General features: G+C 47.8%; 1 protein-coding gene across 4 annotated transcripts in view; it reads left to right on the forward strand.

The window, feature by feature from the left end:
* The first annotated feature begins 2,904 nt into the window (after positions 1 to 2,904).
* The window catches only part of BCL11B (BCL11 transcription factor B), a 97,098-nt gene continuing 75,868 nt past the window's right edge, over positions 2,905 to 24,134 (forward strand). For 2 of the 4 annotated variants that reach the window (XM_051769464.1, XM_051769466.1), the window contains exons 1-2: positions 2,905 to 3,886; positions 17,457 to 17,825. In XM_051769464.1, coding sequence (XP_051625424.1) covers positions 3,829 to 3,886; positions 17,457 to 17,825 — 427 coding nt within the window. In that variant the 5' untranslated portion in view covers positions 2,905 to 3,828. The remainder of the gene's footprint in view (positions 3,887 to 17,456; positions 17,826 to 24,134) is intronic. The other 2 variants (XM_051769465.1, XM_051769468.1) reach the window with 1 other exon arrangement.

The following is a 24,134-nucleotide window of genomic DNA, read 5'->3' on the forward strand; positions in this document are numbered from 1 at the left end:
GAAAGAAAAGATTATTATCTTAATACAAGGTATTTTGTGCAAGAGAGTGCTTTCTTCCCCCTAAGTGAAAACAAGGGACCATAGTACTTCTAAAGCTAGCAAAAAGCTTGTTCTCTTCTTGCAGGTTACGCTCCGTTTTGCCTGGGCTTTTTTCCCTTTCTTTTGGTGATATTATTGTAGGGTTTTTACGTGTTTTGTTGTTGTCGTGGGGAGCTGCGGCCCCAAGTTTGCAGGCCGGTGGCGGAGGCCGGAGCTGAGCAGCAGCCCCAGGACAGCGCAGCGAGGCACTGGGGGGGGCTCAGGCCCCTTTCCCGGCGGCGGGCGCCCGGCACGGCCGCGCAGACCGGGACAAAGCGAGGCGATGCCGGGGCCGCCGCCGCCGCCCGGGCAGCCCCCGGGGACCCCGGGCCCTCTCGCGGGGCTGCTGCGGCGGGTGGGGGAGAGACAGAAGCGCCGGGCCAGCTGCAGATGGAGGCAGGTCGAGGGATAGGTCAAGGTTAGAAAGAGCCTGCTATTGATCTGGCTTTGAACGCGAGACAGGGAGAGCAGAGAGACTAAAGGGGGAGCTGTGAGACAAGACATTAACAGCTTTCAGTGCTAATGATCACAAGTGCCAGACAGGGGAGGAAAGAGAAGACTGAGAAATCACTTTGGAATTTTTTTTTCCCTCTATTGGGATGTATTTTCGGAGGAGCAGGCTGGCTGGGGGCTCAACCCCCGAAGCCCTGCCCGCAGCTGGAGGGGCGGGAGGGGGCTGTGGCGGCCCCGCCGCCCCGAGCAGCCGGAGCGTCCTCCCGGTCAATCATTGCCGGCCCTTATCTCCCGCTCTCGATGCCCACTGGAAGACACTAGTTAATCAACAGATGATGCCCAGTAACTTCCCGATAAGCCGTGCTCCGAAGGGGTGCAGCTTCCTGCAGCTCTCCGAAGAAGGGCCGGGGCCGCCGGCGGCCGGACTTTGCCCCCCACAACACCCCCGTGCCCGTGACCTGGGGACGGGCCGCGCCTAGCACGGCAGCACAGCCACACAAAGCCTCTCGGCCTGCCCAGCCGGGAGCAGAGTGGGATCAAAGCGGGGACAGCAGTGCGGGCAACCCTATCCCCGCCGATCCGCCCGGGCCCCTTCACCGCGGGCGCGGAGGCCGACCAGGGGAGCGCCTTCCCTTCTTCCCTTATCCCCCGCGTGAGGCTGCCGCATCCTTTCCCCTGGCTTGGAAAAGGCTGGCCCTCAGGGCAGGACAGGGGGGCTCCCCCTCGGGGCCCCGTCCCTCCCCATCAAGCGTGGGGGGGCCCTGCCATCACCACGGTCATTTTCCTTTGCAGGACCGCGCAGAGCAAACCAAACACACACGGCGAACAATCGCAGCAGATTAAGCGCCGCTAAAGGTCCTGTACGTGTTTGCCGAGCGCTGGCAGAGGCGGAGGGCCGAGCCCGGGCAGCTCAGGGCAGTGCCAGGCTGGCCCGGCGCCCACCGCCCGGCCGTGGCCGGGGGTCCCGGCTGCCCTGGGCGCCTCCCAGACCGGGCTCAGGGGGGTCGGGGTCTGCCAGCGCCGGAACACGGGCTGTGAGCGGGCGGGCGGGCGTGGGGAGGGTGAGGCAGATTTGCCGGAGGAGGCGAGAGCGATGCTGTTTAGCCAAATTCTTCACAAAGCTGATTAAGGGCAATGAGATGAATTCTGGTCTCCTCAAGGCTCTCATGCGATTTAATAAAAAGATATATATATATATATATATACTCGTTTAACGTGGAAAGTAAATGACACGAGTGCAGCGCGGCTCTCCAAGCGGGCTTCGGGTACAGGGTGGTTTCTTGGGTTTCTGCTCCATCTGCCTCCGAGCCCCCAGGCCTCTCCTCTCCCCCTTCCCCTCGCCCTGGCCAGATCTGATGCTGAAAAGCTGTTATGAACCGAACTATTTACTTGTCGGGAGAGGAGGAGGAGGGGGGAGAGAGAGAAACAATCGCAGGAGATGGGCTGGGAGAGCCGAGATACAGGGGAAAAAGTTGGTTTACAAGAATCTTCCAAGTTAGAAGCGCACGCAGTTGTGGGCATTTACCTGCGTGTGAAATAGGAGGACAAGTGCACTGGGATGCGGTTCCTGGGAACTCGGCGTCTCTCCATTCGTGGTTGAGACTTAATTCCTCCGAGAAAAAATACTCTCTGCCAGGATTTTAAGGGAAGGGGGGTAGGGGGGTGGGAGAAGAAGGTCGGAGCGTGTGTGCGTGTGCGGATCGGGTGTGCGCGCGTGTCCCGCTACCATCGCGTTTCGGGTAGGGAGAGAGGAGGGGGAAAAAATCCCTCTCCCCAACCCACACAGATATTTGTGTTGTTGTAAAACTGTTCGAAAGAAATGCAGGGGGAACGCGCTCGCCGCCGAAGAGCTGCGGCGGCGCCTGGAGGGAAGGAAGAGCAGCCCGCGACCCCTGGGGAGCCTCCGCTCCCTGGGCACGGGGACGGCGGGAGCACGATCCGGAGCCGAGCCCGGGCGGCGGAGAGCGGCGGCCGCGATGGGTAACGGCGAGGCGGCGGCACCGGCACCGGCGGCAGCGCCGCCGCCCCCCGCCTGCGCCCTCCGCGAACCCCGGCGGCTGCCCCCGCCCGAGCCGCCCCCGCTGCGGCCGGCGCCGGGCTCGGGGAAGTTTGGCCGTGCGTGAGGATGCAGATTTGTTCCTTCCCCGCGCTCTTTTCCTAGCCGCGGGCACTCCGCGCACTGAAAGCGGCGCTGCACAAAGCCCGGAGCGGCGGCGAGCCCTGCGTGTGCCGTAGTTGGTGTGTGTGCGGTGTGTGTGCGTGTGCGGTGTGTGCGGTGTGTGCGAGTGGCGTTTCTTGTTCTCTTGCAGGGTACAATGTTAAAAAGCCACCGCTAGTCGCCCCCAGTGCTCCTACTCTCTGGGTCTTTTTGTCTCTAGTGCAGATTAAACGTCACGTCCGCACTTGAACTTGAATTTTATCCCATTGTACAGAGGCAGCCCCAGCCATAGAGAGACAGAGCGCTCCCAGAGAACCAGGACTCCGCCATCTTCACATTGCAATATATAATAGTAATAGCCAGCACCAGCCCAGCTGCACTGGGGGCTTCCTTCCTTCCAGTCCCAGTGCCAGGCGAGGGGGGAAGAGTGCAAAGTGGTGCAGGAGAACTGGCAATCCAAAAGCACCAGGGCAAAGCAGTGCCACTTGAACTGGGAAAGAGGAGACACAGTTTCGGCTACCCCTTTTCAAAAAAATTCTCTCTATATATCTACCCAGCGAGGGTCAATCTCTGAAAAACATTTTTTTTTTGGCAAATTTTTTTTTGTGTGTGGGCTATCCCAATTCTAGTACTTTTTCTTCTTCTTTTTTTTTTTTTTTAAATTTTTTTTATTACTGCCTTTTTTTTTCTTTTCTTTTTCTTTTTTTTTTTTTTTTTTTTAACCCTCCTGGTGGAAAAGCGCACTTGCCAATTTACCAAGCACTCTGGAAAGAGGGAAAGAGAAAAGTGTCACTGGCGGTGCATATCCTCCTAAGTTCAAGAAGAGATCTGGAAGTCCAAGTGGCAGAAGCAGTGGAGAAAGGACAGAGTGTGTGAGAGAGAAAAAAGAGCGAGAAAGAGCTTTTCCTGATGATGATGATGATGATGATTTTTAATTGAGAGGGAATCCCATCCAGTGCACCACAGCAGCAACAAAAAGGAGGCTTTTTTTGTTTTGTTTTTGATTTTTTTTTAAGAAGAACTTGATAAAGAAGAAGAAGAATAAGGAGGAAAAAAAAAGAGGAGGAGGATCGACCCCCCAACACATCTCCCCAAACCAGTGAAGCTCTCCAGGCGATGCCAGTGTAAATGCCAGGGCAATGTCCCGTCGCAAGCAGGGAAACCCGCAGCACTTGTCACAAAGAGAGATTATCACACGTAAGTTTGAACTTGGAACCAGACGGAGCCGAAATCGAGAAGCAAAATTAGGGAAGGGGAGGAAGCGGCTGGGGGGGGGGGGGGGGGGAAACTCCATGAGCAACCGAAGCTGGTAAATGACTTCAGAGAGAGGGAGAGGAGAAGGGAATTAAAGAGGGGAGGGGGGTGTGTGGTTGGGGGGGATGGGCTGGGGGTGGAGGGGGGGAGAAGCCCGAAGTTTTCTGTGCGTTTTTGCAGCGGTGCGGAGGTGAGGCAGGCAGGCAGGCGGGAGGGCAGGCGGCGTGGAGCGGGGAAGGAGCTGCCGGCGGGGAGAGCGCGGCGTGGGGGGCGCGGGGCTCTCCCGGGGAGCGGGTGCGTGTGCGGGGGGCGGCGGAGCGGGGCGCACTGCTCCGGGCCGGGCTGGGCCGACCCGCCGGGGCTCAGCGGCTCGCCCACGGCCCCGTTCCTCGTTCCTTGCTCCGGGGGCAGCACGGAGCGGTGGGAAAAGTTGGCCGAGCGCCTTGCCTCGGCGTGACAGCCTGGCCGCGGAGGGGGGGGCGGATCAAGGTGGGCAGTGGCGGGGGAGAAGCGCAGCGGCCGGGGCAACTTAGAGGGAAGCACATGGAGGCAGTGGGCCGGCGGCGGGGCCGAGCTCCCGGCGCTCGGGCGCGGGGCAGGTAGATGGGCAGCTGCGCCCTGCCTGCCCCAGGTGCATCGCCGGCGGGGGAAGAGAACTCTCCTCCGAAGCGCGGGGAAAGCAGAACCAGCTCGGCTGGGGCTAGAGGCAGGGCAGGGGCTGCCGACGTGCGGGCGGGGGTGTCTGTCGGTGACGGGGGGGCTCGGGGAAAGCCGAGGTGGGGGACGGGGATGGAGTGCACGAAATGCGGGCCGTACAGTGGCACCGGCTGGGCTGCGGGGCAGGAGCGGAGGCTGCACTTTGCTGAAGCTCCAATGAAAATACACATATATGCCCCCCTCCACACCCCCTCAAAGAAAAATAGGAAAGGAAAAAATAATGCGGGGGGGAGGGAAGGAGGCGCTCCCCCCACACACATCCCGTAGCTCCAGCATCCCCCTCCTCCACGTTCCCACCCCTAAAGCTCCGGGAGAGGGGCGAGCGCCTGCAGGCAGAGTAGGGGGCAGGTCCCCGCACGGGCGCCCCGCTCCGCCGCTCCTGTCCCCGCGGGGCTTGTGCCGCGAAGGGGGGGAGGGAATATGTGGGGGCGCATCCCGGGGCGCGGGGCCCCCAGCGCTCCCTGCTGCTCCGACACCACCGGATCACGGGGAAGGGGGAGGTCAGGCGGGTCCCCTTTTCCCTCCTATAGCATAGGACCAGTCTGGGATGGGGGTGGTAAGAAAATGAATGCCCGGCGCGCCGTGGCCCAGCTCTCCGCCGAGAAGCTCGGCCGGACCACCCCCCAAATCCCCCCCCACGCCCCGCAAGACGAGTCCGCAAGTTGCTGTGCTGCGGGGGGCGGCGGCTCGTACTGAGCCAGCCCGGGGCTGAGCCTGAGCCGCGACGGATCCGAATATTTATGTTGAGATTTTAAAAAATTTAAATAAATAAATAAAATATTCCCCCGGCTTCTCTCCCCTCCCCTGAAAGCCAAGAATAGGAGCCATCTGCCAGGAGCATTTGGTGCTTGCAAGCTCCTCTTTTTCTTTGTTATCGGTGATAAATTTCTGTTTGTAAGATTTCCTTGGGAATCGATATATATATGTGTATATAATTTTTCCACCTCCTGTGGGATTTTTTTTCGTAGCACAGGGTTGTTAGGGGACGGTTTGAGTTCCGAAATTTTAATTTCTTTCACTGTTTTTGTATTTCTTTCTTCTTCTTCTTTTTTTTTTTTTTTTTTTTTTTTTTTGTAATATATATACATATATAATTTTTTTTTTGTGTGTGTCTTTATTTTTTAAAAACTACCCTCCCCCCCGCCTCCCAGCCCATCAGTTGGTGGAACCTTGATGAAAATGCATCTGGTATTCAGCTTTTTCTGGGTTTTGTTTTTTTTTTTTTTTTTTTTTTTCTTTTTCTTTATTCATTGTTATTTTGGAGCCAGATTTGCATCACCATAGAAGGTGGATTTCCCCCTTCCTCAACGCCCTCCCCTTCGTTAATTGCATTTTTGATTTTAACCATCCAGTCTGGAAAATGTGTTACCCTTTTTGTTGGTGGCTTATTTTTTTTCCCTTTTTGTTTTTTTAATTTTCTTTCTAAAAGAGATAGCATCAACAGCCCCCTAAATCGCCCTGTGCAGTTTCTCTCACTTGTTTTCTGCCTCACTTATGAGGAGATGTGGGGTGTTGAAAGGGGGTGTGCGGAAAATCTGTTTTGTTGCACACGTCTGAATTTGTTTCAAGGGATGAAACATTTCTTTTCTCCCTGCTGTTGCTGCTGGGTGTGTGTGTGGGGGGGGAGGTGGGGTGGAGAAGAGAGCCAGGTAGGTTTGTTATTTCAATTTGATCGCCTTTTCTGATCGCTTTACTTGAAGGTAAATAATGAGGCAGGACAGCATTCGAAGGTGCCGAGGAGCTGCGTGTACAATGGGTTTAGCGGGAAGGCTGGGGGAGGAATGGAGAGCAGAGCGGTACGAGCTTCCCTCCCTCCCCTCTTGTATTTATCTATATCTCCATCCTGAGGAAGCTGGCGGAGAAATCAGGCTGCATACTGAACAGTGGCAGAAAAAAATGAAGGTATCCAGGGGAGGAGGTGGTGGGAGGCGGGGGGTGGGGGGAGGCTGCGACGGGCTGGAGTTGGGGCTGGGGGAGCAGGAGCGCAGGCATTTCAGCGCATAGGTCTGAGCCTCAGCTGCAGGCTTGAAGGAGAGGGGGTTGCAGGCTCTGCACTCCTCGGGAAGTGTCATTCATGGGGGAAAAGCAGCCAGGCAGTGTCCTCTCTAAAGGGGAGTTTGGAAAGTAGCAGGCAACAGAATGGGAAACCAAAACACTTAAACCAAAGTAAAGTCAATGCCAAGTCAAGCCCCCAAAGCTGGGATGAACTGATACTGGTTTCAGAAATCTTTAATTTCTGTTGTGTTTAGCTTGGGCTTTTTTCTCCCTCTCTCCCTTTTTGGCGTCTTTCAGGAGAGTTGCATTTCAGGATGGACTGGAGGTCTGTGCCAGGCAAGGAAAGAGTGATGGGGAGAGAGATGAGTGGAGAGAGAGAGAGAGAGAAGGGTTTTCTGACATTGCTCAGCTGGAGTTTATTTGGTTTCATGCACTTTGTGTTTGAAGAAACGTTTAGATTCTTAGTGTAAGACAAACAAACTCAAAAAGCAGAGAAACTGCAGTATAGTTGTGCTCCAGAGTTGCAGCATCTCATTAGAACAGTGGTCTTTAAGACTGTGAAACGGAGTGGCCTGCCTGTCCTTGCCAGGCTCACCCAGGCAGCGTTGTAGTGGATGTATGTGCAGGACGAAAAAGGAGGGGAAACACATGGAGAGAAAAGTGCAGCTCTGAACCTTTCTTCACTGGTAGTGGACAGAGGAAACTTGGTAGCCAAGCTCACTTTAATGCAAAAGAATGACAATACAAAAGAACTGATTATGTAGAGAAGAGGAGGTTGAGGTGTTGAGCTGCTCTGTGCAAAGAAATGTTATTTTGCTTTGATTCAAACTGGTTATTTTCCAGCTTAAGATCTTCCCTTTTAAACTCAAGAAATCTGTTTTCAAACTAGCCCTGCATTTTTCATTTGAAGGAAATATGAAAGGCAAGAGCATGTGAAAAGCTTACTGGTAGCAGTTTTGCAGGAGGCGGCAAAGCAAGAACATTTCTGCAGAACAGCAGCAAAGATTGTGAGGGAAAGATACAGTAAAATCATACAATTCCAGGTCGAGAACCAGGTTTCCCAAGGCAGCTCTTCAGTACCTGGTCAACAGGTTTCCTAGGAAGAGCAATAATTTCCTGTATCACTTTTTATGTGTACGTAGTCATTAAAAATAATAACAAAAACCCCTACGATTTTTTGCATGTCAAAGTTTTGCAAATTGCTTCAAGGAGCTTCTCTTAAAATGCATTTAGATTTAGTGCAATTAACGCACATTCCCTGCAGAAGAAAACCCACACCAATGTAATCAACTCTAATACAAAGAATGTATGCTGTGAGTGAAGAATTAAGGAGGAAATTACTATTATTTTAAGGATGGCTGACTTTTTCATAGTATGTGCATAGTCGTGCATAGAAAAACTTATTGTGCTTTTAAAAGACATTACATGTGTTTGCTTTAAATAGGACAGGAAAAAAAAAATAAAGGTTGTGTACTGTCGACTTCCAGGTTACCTTTCATTTGAATATATTTGTATTGGACTTACAAGATAAATAAAAACACTACTGGTACATTTTCATAGTTTCTCATATTTTAAAATATTTCTTAGAACTGATGCAGAGTAACTAGATTGTGGATCTAAGTGGTTCTGTCCTTTTTAGTTGATGTGTTCAGTGGCTTAAATAGACGTACAGTGGGTGAGAAACCATTTTGCATTTTTTGCTGGCCGGCAGATGCAGAGCATATTTTGTCAGGCTTATTTAAATATTGAGAAATAAAACTCTACAAAATTTTACTACTTGGCTGCCTTTAATAGGAATGGTGGGAGCCCTTGTCTTGTGCAAAGTGTATGTTTTTCTGCAGAACGAAGGGTTGTCTTGTGGCATATGTGTCAGTTGTTATGACTTAGTGGAGTGTGCGCTTGTAGAAGTAGTACAAATTATTGATATCGGTTAAGGACTCTGGTTGACTTCAGCGGCTCTTCCTAGGGCTGAGCTTGCTGCGAGCAGATCTCTCCGCTTCAAAAATGCCTCGCACACGATATTAGCTCCTCTTCCACAATTTCTACCTGGATCTCTTTGCGCTCTGTGCTGTTTGTTGATGCAAAATACTTTCCAAAATAAACTTCGCTGGCTGGTGGGAGCCTGCCGTGTGCTCCGTCCGCCAGTGGCGGGGGTTGGCGACTAGGGGGAGCTCCCAGCCCGTGCGATGGCCGCGCCGGCCCCGCCGCGGGACGCGCGGGATGCGCCGCCGGAGCCCGCACCGCCGCGCCCGGCGCTCACTGTGCTGCAAAATGTGCTCAGCGTAAAGTTGTAGTATTGATTTCCATGCGAAGATCTATACAGAGCTAGCCGAGAAGGGCTGACAGCGAGACGAATCTAGTTTTAGCTAAATCGCGGCTGATTAATTGACCCGGGTGGACAGGAGTTTTTAATTAAAATTAGTTTTTAACGGTGCTTTTTATTGTCAACAGACAATGTTTAAATTCTCCATTTGTTGTTGTCAGATAGTGATCGGGTTAATGGTACCTGTATACGAGTGAGCCTCTGGGTGGCGGGGAGCGGGGGGGAACCCACAGAGATCCATATGTTTGCTCCAGTGGATGTGAAAACACAGAGTGAGGAAGCTGGAGCTCTAGAAGAAGGTATGTGCAGCAATAGAGCAGACACACACGAACAGAAATCGGCGTCGATTACATGTCAGAAAGCCACATGTACCCCTGCCGAGAGGATTTGATATGAGAGAGTTTAACCATACTTTGATCCTCAGGTCCTTAGAGCAAAAAATCTGCAGTTCCTGCAAATGAAAATAAGCTTTCTTTTTTTTTCTAGAGAAATAAACACAAAATCACATCTGTCATGTAGAAGTTGCTGCTGAACAGCTCACAGGGCTTGTGCTGTGTGCTTCTCCAACAGGCTTGTGCTGTTCTCTGCTGCAGTCGGCTTGTGCGTTGTGGACGGACTTTAGCGGGACTCTTTCTTGCCCAAATGTATAATTTAGTGGCGTACACACGGGAAGCTTTGGTCAGTGGATGTCTATTTCACCCATTCTGAGAAGTCCATCAAGTTATGGCACTGTTAACGTAGCAGAAGCGTCTTCTTGTTTTTTGGGTGCAATATGCGGATGCAGGTTAGGTTATCCTGTGACAGGAAAGTGTGCTTTATTCTAACCTTCAAGAGAAGTAAATTAGGTCAGACAAAGGATCAGGGCTGTCATCAGCTGTACAAGAACCTTTCACTCTCGGGTAGAGAAGACCAGCAATTTATCTGATGATTTCTCTACTTCATTTAATGTTTGAATTGAGCTAGTTGGAAGCATATAGACAGCAGCCAGCTCATTTGACAGACCGGTAAACTGAAGCGTACAGTGCCTGGGCCACTGCTGATGCTAGCATTGCACAGCCATGGGGAAAACCTTCCCTTTTCCACTCCCAAAACCTCAGACTTCACTCACTGTAGCTTTCCTTTCATTCCATGACTGTTAACTTTTATCAAGAGAAACCGCTATTCCCCCTTTCCTCCTCCCGGTCACCTCTGCCCGCGAAGTGCACACGCACACACGCTCCCCTTCCTCTTGTTCCCTCCTCTGCCTCCCACCCTTCCCACTCCCCCAGGTCAAAGCCTGGTGGAAAATTCTCCCTGCAGAGACCTGCTACCCCAAAATGGCTCTTCACCTCCTTGCTAGAGCATTTCCTACTCCTCATGTGCCGTTTGGTTTCTCCAGGGTTGAGGTACAGTTGTAGATTGAATTTGATCTCCCCTCGGTAGCATCCAGAGAAAGCATGTGCAAAAATAAAGGGGGGCCAAGGATTACCCACAAGCTTTAAAGTTAGTGTTACTACAAAAAACCACTTGATGAGGCACGAGCATTGGCTGTAGATGGCTTTATATATATGTGTCCTCTTAATGAGGGAGGGAAAAGGCATCAATAACTGCATGCATTGATAAATGCATGATTCATTCAGCTGCTTTTACTACAACACCTTCCTCTGTGGTGGTTATTTACTTTCTTAAAATGTACATGGGCAAGCTGCACACCATTCCTCGGCATCCACAGTTACAGCCTCAGAAGCAGTTGTGTGTTCGGCTCCTGAACATCAGTTAAATTTGTTCGTTGTCTGCCCTCCTTCCCAAAGAGGTGTTACTTGCTTGGTACTGTAGACCCTTGCTGGAGCTTTACATAGCAGTTTTCTTCTTTTCTTTTTTTCTTTTTTTTTCCAAAGGATATATAAAAAATGCCTAAAGCAGGCTATTTGAAAACAAATTAAAGTAGAGGGACACACTTCATGTGTTGCAGCCACGCGCCAGTAGAAGGGGGTTAGAAGAATATAATCATTTTACTGGCAAAAGTGACACCAGATCGGGGATTTGATTAATGGTGCAGCATTCACAGGGACTTAGTTCTGTATTTTTGACATATGCAAGTCTTTTGTGTAGTTGCCTCAGTGCAAGAAATTCTGTTTTGTTTTTTTCCTGGAGCTGCTGATAATTTGTGTGTGTGCTGGATATGCCCAAGGTACTTTCCAAAGACTAAGCACTAGACAGCACAGTACAAAAAAGGAATCCAAAGTTAAGGGGGAGGAAAAAAACACACTGGTTTACTTAACTTTTTTATGACCCCTTTTACTAAGCCACTGGAAGAAGCCATAAATTAGCTGAATGTTATAATGAATATGCTTCAATGAAAGTAAAAAAAAAAAAGACTTAAGAAAATTGTGTATGAGCAACAGTGTGCCGTACACAATTGTAAAACGCAGTTTCTTCTGAGCCTGATATTTAAGAAGAGAACAGAGCTTTTGTATGTTTAATACATGTTCAGAACTAATTACTTAATTTTGATCGTGCCTTTTAAATCCTTGGGTAAGAATCTCTGCTTCTAATATCTTTTTCTATGCCAGTTGAAAGCCTGTACCCAAATACCGCTCCTTCTCCTTTTGTGGCACCAAGAGCTCCTTTTTCTCCTTGCTTGTCGTTTAGTTTTAAATAAAACAAATGTATTCACTGGGGAACAAAGAATGCTTTTATATCACATCATCACATCCCATTTTATCTTCAGAGATTTACAGCTTCTGCAGTCTATAGTCTATACATTTTTCTGCTCTCAAAAGCCGTAAATATTTTTTTATGAACATATAGTTTACTTAAGAGGAGACACAGCACTCCCTTCTGTAACACTGCGTAGTTTCTGAAGAAATAACATCTGACAAGTGTTGGATATTCGTGCAGATTCTTGGATATTCTTGTCTTTTGTCCTGTTTGAGTACGGCGTGGTTATTGTGTCATTTTCCTCCTTCTTTTCCCTAAATCCTGATGGCTCTTTGTGGCAGTACTTGACTTGTTCTGTCTCAGGTGTGTACAGAGGGTTAAATTGCTTTCTGAAAGATTCAGTGTACTTCTGCTAAAGGTGTCCGAGGTACCAGTGTCGCAGGAATAGTCCTCCAGCTCTCCGCGCTGTGCAGGTGCTGAAGCATTGGAGTGAACCGGTCATTTCCCCCCCACCCTCCCTGCACCGCCGTGTCCTTGTCCCCTTGCTGTGGGTGCCCAGCAGGGGCGGCAGGCTCCATCCTGCCTGCTGCGGGGCCACCGACCCCCGCCGCGCTGTGCTGCCGCCCGCCCAGCACGTGGCGGGGGATGACCGGGCGGCCGTGGGGGACCGGACGGCGGCGGCTCAGCGGCTGCACCGGGGCCACGCACGCACGGTGTGGCAGAGACTCGCTCGCCGCTGCTCCAGCTCTGCCTTTGTGCACTTTGCACACGCCGGAGAGTCGCTGGGAAAGTGAGGAAGAGTGCGGTCCCCTGTGTTTCTGGGGCTTCTCCATCAAGTTGCCTCTTTTGGCCAACTCAGCCTCAGATTTTTATTTAGGAAAAAAAATAAAATAAAATAAGATACTACTAACAATTATTTTGCGGTCCTCTGAAAAATTAAAAATTGGTGGCAGATAAGCTGTGCCTAGTGTCGCTGAGTGTGATGCTGAGGCAATATGTAGGCATAGTCTCAACTCTGCCTCTGCACCTTGCAGCTGCAGGAGCTGCTGGAAGGCTCTGGAAGCAGGTTATTGATAAACTTCGACGGCAAGGAGCCATGTCGTCCACTTTGAGCAGTGTTAGTCTTTGTGCAGCAAGGATCCTGACACCGATCTCGGTGATAACCCAGCCAGAGAGCGTGTGATTCGAGCTATTTCCGTTAAGCATGTTGATGCTACAGTAAATGTGACATGTGGGTGTTGATTGAAGGGACATCATTTTCAGGCCTGCTTTGGGCCAACACCCTGAAGAGCAAGTCAGTTCTTTGTGCTCGCTCCCCAGCTAGGCTGAGCTCTCCCTGGCTGTGCCTCCAAGGCAGCAGTGACTGTGTGAGGAGAACAGTGCACTTGATGCACTGCAGCACACTGGTGGGCAGCTTCCTGTGTCTGGGCACAAGGAGCTGTGTCCCCATGGTGGACCCTGGGCAACCTCAGCTTGTCCCAGAGAAGGGTGGCCCCTGGGGTAGCCTGTGCTTTGTCCCCCAGGTGGGTATAAGGTTGGGCAGTGGCTGTGGTAGGGCAGGAAGGGCATACAGCAGCACCTCTGTGGTGAAGGCACTGGCAGCGCTCACCTTCACCACCCTGTTATTGATTTGTGCAGAAACCAGCCACGGAGGGCAGGTTTTTCACATGCAACGCTTTGGCCCGACAACAGAATGTTCCCTCTTCCCCTTTGCTCTACCTCCTTTTGATACTGCAGGACAGGAAAAATAAGGAGAGTAGGTTGGCAACTTTAGAGCCCTTCTTACCCAGGCTCTGTAGTGCAATAAAAAGGCAAGAAAATAAATGATTGCTGCCTGGACCCAAACCCTGTGAACATGCATTCACAGTTCTGTCCTTCGAGGCCTTGGAAATGATTTTTAGGAACACAGTCTTTTCCACTATTAATGGGTATGATTTTGAGACAACTGACAGGCAGAAAGTAGTTAGCATGTGCATTCACTTTAATACTGGGCATGAGAACATTGTTTGCATGGGGCACATATGCTCTAATGATGTCACCACACTGGAGTAGGAGTGCTGGTGGCTTTGTGACAGTGCCTTTATGGAATTAAGGGGTTTGTCCTCTGCATTTTGGTGTGGTAGGCAGCCAGAGAGCTTGGAGTCCAGTCAGCAAGTGTAATGATTTTTTAAGTAAAGCAAATGATTTAGATTGTCCAATTGCATTAATTTCATGAAGCCATCATATAACAACATTGTCACTCATGTCCCCGTAGATTGCCCGTTGCCGACTCACTGTGCTCCATAGGCAGGCAATGCCAAGGCAATCCCCTTCGGAGGAATCTCTGGATTCAGGGAAAATGCTGGGCACACCTTAACACATCTGGAAGAACCAGGGCACGAGTCCTGTCTAGAAATATCTCGTTTGCATTTTTTTTCTCTTTTCCCACGTAAGGGAGATGAGGTGTTTTTCATTTTCTTTTTTTTTTTCTTGTGTGTGGCTTGATTTCTTCTTCTTAAAAAAATATAAATTAATTTTAAATAAATACTTGTGAAGAAACACCCTCCTCCCTCTAAACCCAGCTACCAACAACAACAGCAATAAAACCACAGAGTTAAATTCAAATAATGTGAAGCGACTCATTTGAAACCCACAGACACAAGTAGAGTCAGAACTTTAGATTGAGACTGGCCTAAATTGCCCCTTTGGTATTAAAGGACTCCTTAAACAGCCTAAGATCTTGGCTGTTGTATTAACCAGGCATGACCCGATGCGTTATGGGCTGGACTTGCAGGCTTTTTTCTCTTTTCCTTTGTGGGTTTTAAATCTCTCCTGTAATGTTACTTGAATATAGGTTTTTAATGGCTTAATTGAGTTGTCAATAGGAAGTCTTTTTTTTTTTTTTTATTCCAAGTAAAAAAAATAAATGCAAATTGACATGGATAAAATGCATTTGAAGATCTATTCAGTATTTTGTTTTTCATTCTTTTATGTCTGTTTTCCATGTCCTGAATAAGGGGATGTAATATAGCCTCTGCATTGTTGGGTGAATAGCTGGTCTCATGCTTGATGATTTATTAAGCTCAAATCAGAAATAGAGTTGAGTAAAAAAAAATCTTTTGATAGTTTGAAACCCAATTACTACTGATCATGAGGGCTCAGCGTACCAAGAAAACGAAAAGCTGATTTTCGGTGATGTGACGACTGCCAAAATATGAAGGAATACCAGATGTTATTTAAAAAAGTGCCATTGCAGAGTCCTTGGAAAGAGAGTGAGCGAGTGTAAGTGAATAGGCATATGTGGATTTAACTAATATTCAAATGAAATGTATAACTGAAAAGAAAGAATTTGTAACAGTTTAGCTGTTCGAACCTCCTTCATGTTTCCACAGACGCCTGGTCAGGACCCTTATCAAATTCAGCAATTTTGCTACGTTTTCTGAAGAGCACAATTTAAATTGCAGGCAAAAAAAAATAATAAAATCCTCACATCAAAAAGATAATAAAGTTGGGGTCTGTGCTTTTCTTTTTATTTGTTACATATATAAAATATATAAATACCAAAATTCAGTCTTTGTAATTTAAGACACAGACTTTAATCTGAAGCCTTTACAGGAATGTTAGTGAAACTAGTAATAAACATTTTTCTCCTCTGCCACTTTTTTTCTTACGACCCTTGGTTCAGTTCCTGTTTTCGTGTTGTCTTTTTCAGCTCTTTGTCCCATCTCCCGTGTGTGTATCTGTGTGCCTGTGTGTGCCTTTCTGTATGTTTTTTTTTTTAATATTTTGACACACTGCTTCCCCTTAATAGGAATTCTGGCTACAAATAGTGTGCACGTTTCTAAAGGAACCTTTTCACAGTCCTTTTCTTTTGGGTCTAAAATGATGTATATGTAATTGGTAATTAAAGGTGCAAGCTCTCTTCAATATAAACAATATTGCTCAATGTTAGATCATTAAAGGGAACCACAGCACTAAATAATTACCTTTTGCATCGTGACACGCTGTTTTCAGGCACCCGCTCCCTTCCCAGCGGTCCCTTTTCAGCACAGGGTTATGGTTACATTTTCACTAAGGCAAGGAGGCATCTTTTCATGATATAAATTGGTGAATTAATTGCGTAGGATTGTCTTCAAACTCCTTTTAAACTTAGATTAAGGGTAAAAAGGTAATTAATGCTTTTCAGAATGAATGTGTTTGGAAACAGAAGCCTTCCCGTGCCCATCCAGGATGGACACTTCTCTGAGTCCCTGTCCCTTTCTGCCGTCGCTGGTGCTGCTGCTTCTGCTCTCCCCTTTGCTGTTAGGGAGCTCCGATGCAACTTGTAATACCACTGAGTAGATATGCTGATCAGTTATTTATTCTGGAAGGCAAAAATGGAGTGATTCTTTTTCTAACTACCTTTCTTCAAGGCGCAACCATTTGTGTTGCCAGGGAATGAGTTCCACCTTCTACCATTTGTCTCTTTCCTATGTGTTTCTTTTTTTTTTTGCAATTGCTTAAGAGTGAGACAGAAATCCTTTTGTTTTAGGACTGGAGAAGAGTCCAGATCTGGATTATAACATCTGTTTATCACAGTCTTACTTCTTTGAGATATTTGTGTGACTTACTTTCCCCAGGAAATCCATAAGGAAACCGCTTGGACTAATAGAGAACATTTTTCCTCCTATTCCTTTAACTCTGATTCAATTAGAGGGCTCAGTCACTGATTTACATACTGTTAGTTCCTCTGTTTTGTTCAGCCCAAATCCTATAGTCCTTGCAGAGTCAAACCAGCCTTAGGCAAAAGTCAGTGGAAATTTTGCCTGAGCGAAGTCCAAGGTTTGTATGATTTGGCAGTTGCATAGTAGAACAAGAGAAAAAAACATGTTTTGCCTCAGAAATGGATTGTGATCCACAATTATTTTATAATGTAAGAATTATCTTATAAATACCCATTAAAAACATGGTGGTTTTTAATAGTTGTGAAATGAGAAGTTGCATATTTCCTAGAAACTGATGCAGGTCACTCAAAAATTCTTTCCCAGTCTTTGGGGGTAAAGGTATGAAATTCACCAGGTCTTTGGGCAAAATTTAAACAAGAAAAGCTTTTATTAACATATATAGCAATGGCAGGGTTATTTGACATCAGAAAAATAAAGTGGAAGATTTCAGGCTCAGCCAATATTCCAGTATGTTAAATAAGCACCTCATTCCCTTTCCCACTGTACAGACTTTTGAAATCCCTTAACTGCTCCTGTGCCCATATCCCGCTTACCTTACTCTTACAAATAGTTTGCTGTAATTTGTGCTAATGGGTGGTCATTTAATCTTGCCAGTAACTTTGTAACAGGAAAGGTGGTACTAATTTTGTATGTCATGGGGATCCTAGTTATGCCAGTTCGGAGCATACAAGCTTTCCCCCTCTCTCTGAAAAAGGGAGAGGTTTGGGTGCATAAGCTTTGCTGGATGGGGCCTTGGCCAGATGGCTGGGAGACGCGGTGGGAATGAGAAGGTGGGATAAAAAGAGAGTAACTATTTCAGAATACGACTCGGGGCTCGAACGCTTGCAAAATGGCTCTTTGCTGATATCCTTGCAGTGCTGGCAGCAGTGGGAAGGAGCTGTCAGGAAAGCTATGCCAGGTCAGCCTTTCCATTTTGTTTCAGGCAGGCTTGGTTGCAAAATATATTGAAATCATTCTGGGAGAGCGGAAAAGTTGAAAAATAAAAGAAAGATCTAATCAGGCTTGACTTCTTCAGGGGGTGGGGGAAGGCTGGGCCTCTGGTGATGCATCCTCCAGAGTCTGTGAACACTCAAAGCAATCTCTTTCTCTTCTCCCCTCATCCCTTTCCTCCCTCTTTCCCCTTGTCCATGCAAAGCAGAGGCTGACCATGTGGAACCGGCACTGGCCGACGAGGATGAGAGCCTGGCAATAGCAGACCCAAGCGGCATCAGCATCGCTGCAGGCGGGACAGACCCCGACTTGTTAACCTGTGGACAGTGTCAGATGAACTTCCCGCTGGGAGACATCTTGGTTTTTATAGAGCACAAGAGAAAACAGTGCAATGGCACTGGTGGTGTCTGCTATGAAAAGAGCATGGATAAGAGCAGCCCTCCCCCCTCCTCTCGCGCCGAGCTCAGGAAAGTGTCAGAGCCAGTGGAAATCGGGATCCAAGTCACACCCGATGAAGAAGACCGTCTTCTCACGCCTACAAAAGGAATTTGCCCCAAGCAGGAGAACATTGCAGGTACAGCACGTTTTACACTCAATCAACTGCCTAGGTAATCTTTTAACTAGAGTCCTCTAGAAAGTGCCATGAAACACAGACTTCAACAACAGGTCTTTATAGGAACCATCCATTCTGGAGAATCCTCATGGTATGCAGGGCTGTCCATCCCATGTTTAATTCAGTGTAGCTGTCTGTGTGTGTCCAGCTGCTGGAGAAAGGGGCTTCTCAGTTCCCTGGGAGAGCCAAGGAGCACCCTGTACACATGGGAAAAAGCAGAAAACTGGAGTCAGAAAATATTTCATGAGCATCCTTAAGCAGGTAGAAGTGGCGGAGGGATAGGGGACTTTGGTGAGGTGCTCAGTTCAGTCCTCTTCCAAACACCTTTTGTCACATGCAGACTCACTGGGAAGGATTAAATTCTGACCCTAGTGAAGTCAGTGGAAAAATCGTCTTCCCACTGACTGTTAGTGGGAAGCAGATTTGGTTGTGAGGGCTGAAGCAGGGGTTCATTAAATCCTTGCTTTTTCTTTTCCTGGGGTAGATATCAGCTTCCTGGTCTGCCTGTCTGCCAGCGCTGCTTGTCCTGGGTCTCTGTAGATGGCTCAGGTTGGGTAGGCAACACCTGCATTCACATGCACACCCCAAATGGATTTTCTGAATGAGGATACAAGAGCGCAGGCTGGCCTAGGTGAGAAAATTGCAGGCATTTCTTTTTCTAAAGCTCTCGTACATAGTGCAGTTAACATTCATTCAGTGGACCTCCCTTGCTCAGAGGTGGGCAGGAGGATGATGGTATCCACCTGGGATTGCTGACATACAGTGGTTCCTGCAGAGTGCCTGGCGTGGGGCTGCTTCTGTTGTGCAGGGCGTTTGTCCCCTCCACAGTGGTGAAAGGAAGGCTCTTCTTCCTGCTAGTGAATGGGAGTTTTATGTTACACAGCAGGATCTCCCCTGTAACGGGCCTTTTTTGTTCAAACCAACTTTATCCCATACTGAAGATCAGTGGCAATTTGTCTTTCTGCCACTGTCCTGATTTCTCTAGGAATTGTCCTGTGGGATTAGATCTGACAGTCCAGGATCCTGTCTGTAGTAGATATGTTCCCACGAGGGGATCCCCAGAAGACTGGTGAGAGGCTCCTATCTTTACAGTTGAAGCTGAAGAGATTCCCACTTTTAATGTTGGAGGTCTCTGAATCAGCTCCCAGTATCTCCGACAAGCTTGGGCATCATATAAGTGAGGATGCTGGCTTAGAAATGCTGCAGTCTTCAGACATCCTGTCTTTTAGGAGAGGTTATATGCCACCCATTAACTACATTGTTTTCTTCTAAGAATCTTTTTTGGGTGCAGCTATCGTCTTGGCTGGTAGCTTTGGGGGCATTATGTGTGGCAGCCTGTGTGGTAGGGTTGTAAGCAACTCTACTGTAAGACTTGACCCTGTCTTTTCCTCATCCTTTTTCAGCTTTCCCCCTCCATTTTCAGCTTTCCTCATTCTTTTTCAATTGTGAATGCATTTCTTGGTAGAGACGACTACATTGTGGTGTAACAGATTTGAAGGCTAGATTTCCTTCCCATTTGGGAGAAGCAGAAGAGAAGTATTCAGCACATTCTCCTCCAGTCTGCTGAAGGTCTGAGTGATGCTGAGCACTCTCAATAACTGTTGATCTCCCTGTAAACTGATGGTGCTCAGCCTCTTGCAGAGGTGCCCAGGGTAAGGGACACCCAGGGTAAGGTTGGTTCAGGAGACCTATGCTGCAGTTGCAGTCCAGAGCTCATCTCTGACTAACCTCTGCCCGAGTTCAGTCCATAGTGAAGTACCTCAGCGGCCCAGTGCACAGGGTGCTGTCCCATCACAGCTTCTAGGAGTCAGCATCAACATAACCAACACTTCTGCCACACAGAAAAGCTGCCAGGGGAGGAGGGGGTGAAGGGGATGTTCACATGTGAGAAAGGCATAAAAAAAAAAAATTTAAAAGCCAATCTGGAGCACCTAATCTCTTTCAGACTAAACTGAATATCAAATGAAAATATGTAGAAAAGATTTTGAATTGAGAAAAATAAAAGGGTTTATCATTTGATTGGCATTTTCTCAGCAGTGCATGGAGATAGGGACATCCACTAAATAGTGGAGTAATAATGCTTTCTCAATTAGGAGCCCAGCTCTGAGATAAAAAGGTGCAGTGTCCTTCCATATTTTTTTTAATAGCAGCGGATAGTTTTCAATAGTAGGATAAAAGCCTCACATTACAGCCATGGAGGGTAGCCATGAAAAACCCACAGAAGTCATTCACTGGAAAGGCTTTAGTGGGATATACCAAACCCCTTATTTATATTTCAATAGAAAGGCTTTCTGCATTAGCCAAGAAAATCAGAATCTGCATTTAACATTAAAGGTATTTCCCAGTGAGTGGCTGTAGAGCATTGTTGTTAGATTTGTTAAAAAAAGAGACTAAATACGATTTCATAAAAGGGAAACTTAATCTCTAAGGCAGCTTTCTCCTACCCTGCCACCCCCTCTCTTTATTTTTTTATTTTTTTTTTTGTAATAATGCAACAGCCTACAGTATTTTTACTTTATATGTGACGAAAGATATTCTTAGCCTTTCTGTACTGCGACAGGAAGAATGAATTTCTTTATTCCACCAAGAAATATGTAAAATAATCCCTTAGAAGTATGGGGAGATATGTTTGTTCAAAGCATTTAAAATGTTATTTTAATCAAAGGCACAAAACACTCTACATGCTGTGTCAGCTAAAGGAGACCATTACATTTTAACAGCAAATCATGCTCTTTTCCCCCCTCCTAGCCAGCCCCCCCCTTTGAAACTAACTTTTTTTTTTATTAAATAAAAAGGCGAAAAAGATTAAAGAATAATAAAAAAAAACTTCAGTGGCTCAAATGTATAAAGTAATTTAATATGGTAGAAGCATTAATTATTTTAGCTTAATTGAATTCTGAGGACTGCAGTAGTTGCATTTTTGTAGACAAGCTCTGTTTATTATTTCTTTGTGTAGATTAACAGTAAAGGAAACATAGATAACTTTCAGTTATTTATTGTAAAATAAATGTGTCAATTCATGTGTAAAGCAAGCTGTTCAAAGATAATTGAGTCTTTATATTTGAAGAGGGAAACCAGAAATCACCCACTCGCCACTTCGGCTCCCTGAAATATGCTGCCACCACTGCTGTCCTCAAAGAGGTTTCAGCTCCTCTCCTTGATCTTGTGTAATTTTTGTAGGCCCTCTTATTTGGTAAAAATAATTTGTGTGACCTTCTGTGGTGTGATTAAGCCACCAAACCTTACATCTTCCCATGGTTGGATGCTGTGAGGGTACATTGGGAGCTGAGCTTGGCTCTGCCGTTGTGCCTCTCTTCCCTGTGGGCGTGAGGATATTGGGATGCAGTGCTGAGCATTCATCCTGGCACAGGGTACTCCTGAGGTCTTTCCTCCTCTGTTTCTTTTTTCTTTTTTTTTTTTTTTTTTTTTTTTTTTCTTTCTTGGTAGCTCTTCTTGCACCCATCACTGAATGCCTCTTGACCACACAACAGACCCTGAGCTGTTTTGAGGCAGGCATGTAGAGCTCAGGAGTCTGCAACAAATTGTATGCACAATTTGTAACACAAATCTCCGGCTGACGTTTCTATATTTCGCTAGAGACAAAGGCAACTTTGTCTCTGCAATCAGCTTTTAAAGATCTTATGCTAATAAAATCTGTCATCTTCCCCTGCCTGGTAACTTGCAAATCCAAGCTTTTCAAGGTGTTTTCATTTAGTTACCACTGTCCATGCGATATGTGGTAGCATGTTAGCTGGCATTAGGAGGATGTGACTTGCTTAGGAGCAGTCTGCCCTGCAAAGTTTTTGGTTTTGTTTTTGTTATTTTTAAATTGGCTGACCTGTTTGAAAATCAGTTCTGCCTCTCGCACAGAGGGTGTGATAGTATCAAACAGATGTACCAGATTGTTGCACAGCAAAACATAGCCTGGCCAATGAGTTGGCTAGGAGTTATCAGGCACTGCTCCTTTTACTTCACCGCTGGCAGGTATTTTGGAAAAAAATTAGACCACTGTTGTATTTTATATCTCTTTTTATCTCTCATACTTATCAGATCTTGAGCATAAATGGGTGACCTGTCCTGGCTGAAGAATGACCTGGGAAATATGCTTCCACTGTCCTTTGACTGATAGTATCTCCTCTCCTCTCCATGGCCCTGCTGGGCTCGTGGGTTACCGGTCTGTTGTTAGCAGGACTCTCTGAAATGATCCAGGTTAAATAAAAAGTACCAGGCAGTCAGCTTGCTTTTAATGATGGATGGTTTCATAGAGCCCTGGCAGAGAGGAAGGAACCTCTGTGGGGCAGGCACCAGTTGGGACAGACCTCCTCCAGATTCACTGATGGGACTGCACCTTCGGGCCAGAGTACCCTCACAGACACATAATGACACCAGCAGCAGAAGTTCATTAAGACAGCAAGTTAATTTCTGCAAGGATAGTGCTAGGAAAGGGGAGGGGGTTGATTGGAATTCCTCATTCATCCTGTCCTGGCCACCAGTGCTGGGCTCCACACATTGTAGTTGAACTAGATGTGCATCGTGAAAAAAGGCTCCCTGTCAGAGGCAGGATTTAACTGCAACCCCTGCTCCATGAATGTTCATTTCAGGCTTTTGAATGGTAAAACTGCCAGTGAGAGAAACTAAATAACTCGCATGTGCTGGAAGCCAGAGATAAACACCGCCGTAGGTTGCCATGAAATAGGCTATTTGATATATTTAGAATTGTTATTTTTCTCCAAATTAAGATTAGTTAAATCCATGTGTGTTGTGTGAGTGATTGTTAACTCAATGGCATGGATTATCCTTTTTTCAAATCATGACAGCTAATTATTATTGCTGTCTACCCTGAGACATTCACTTACAATGTACCATTATGGACTCGTGCACCCATATTAACTGCAGGACTCAGACAGCCATCGTGATGCCTTCACATGTGAGGGGAGGAAAATGCAAGCTGAAATAACCGGAGCACTGTGACGGTGATGTCGGGCAGGTTGGGAAGAGCTGTCCTGAACAGCACTGAGCTTAGGGGCCATCCCCTTCCCAAGGCTGCCATGGCACTGCGTGCTGCTACCAGCATATCCCTGGGGTACTGGGTCTTGCAGGAGTGACTTGTCAAAGCCTGGCCAGGAAAAACACTATGTGAAGAAGAAGAGGCTTCCAGAAGTGTGTGGTAACAGTGCCTGAGAAACTCAGCTTGTAGTCGCAATCCTTCTTGTGAGGCTTTTCCAGACTTGTTTCTTCCCTCGCATCTGCTGGGTTTTCCTGAGTGCAGAGGAGTTACCTGGCCACCTCCTCCTCCTTTGCTGTATTTAGCAACACATTTTGCCAGGTATTTAGCAACACATTTTTCTAATTGGTGTTGCTGAGCAGTAAGGGGAGGACACATGACACAAGGAAGGTGTCAACTGGTGGTGCCCTGAGAGAGGGTTAATGAGCAAGCCTTCTGCCCCTGGGACCTTGCTGAGGTCCTGGCTTGGGTGTGGAGAGAAAAACAAGCTAGGTGATCTCACCCAGAGCCCTGCTTGTGCCCAGAGCTGGGGGTGGGGAGGCATGCCGGGGGAGCTTGGCTCTCCTCTGGGGACAGGAGTGGCCCTTCCCTGGTTTGCTGAGGCTTGAAGCATGACCAAGGGCTGCTGATATGCTGATGGGTTAAAGTTTAAAGGCTGCCGGTGGAAGCCAACATGGAGGTCTCCAACAAACGTGATTGCCTCCGTGGGGGATCCTAAGAGAGGGTGCCCATCAGCGTGTGTGCAGGGCTGCAGCCGCAGGGCTGTGGTCACGGTGCTTCTCACCAAGGTGGCAGCACAGATCCTGCTAATCCCGGCAAGAGTTAAAGGTGAGAAACCTGCCAGTTACAAAACCCTTCCTTCCCCTTGCTTGAACTCCACCACACCCTGTGGCCCCACTCCAGCGCCCTCTGCTCAGCCCCAGCCCGAGGCCACCGACCGCCCTCTCGCCGCTGCAACCTCAGCTCGCCCCCAGGTGTCCTGCCCGGGGTCCGGCACCGCCAGGCACCAAGGCTTTACCGGCATCAGTGTGAAATTAATCACAGTTTTTAAAAGGAGATTAAAACCAAAGGCCAAGAAATATTATGCTCTCGATTCTCCTTGCTGGTTTTAGCTTTTTGTTTTGTTCCTGTCACCATCCTGTTTTTCAAAGTTATTTTCCGCACCCCGTATGTGGTTAGCAGGATTCCCACGAGGGTGAAACGGTAGGTGCTGGTGCTGGAGGAGTGCTGGGGGTCCAGTTCACCCCACTCTGCCCTGGTTTCAC

This window comes from Manacus candei, unplaced genomic scaffold, assembly GCF_025592945.1.
Source record: "Manacus candei isolate 608988 ecotype Guabito, Panama unplaced genomic scaffold, ASM2559294v1 h1tg000109l, whole genome shotgun sequence".
Lineage (NCBI taxonomy): Eukaryota > Metazoa > Chordata > Aves > Passeriformes > Pipridae > Manacus > Manacus candei.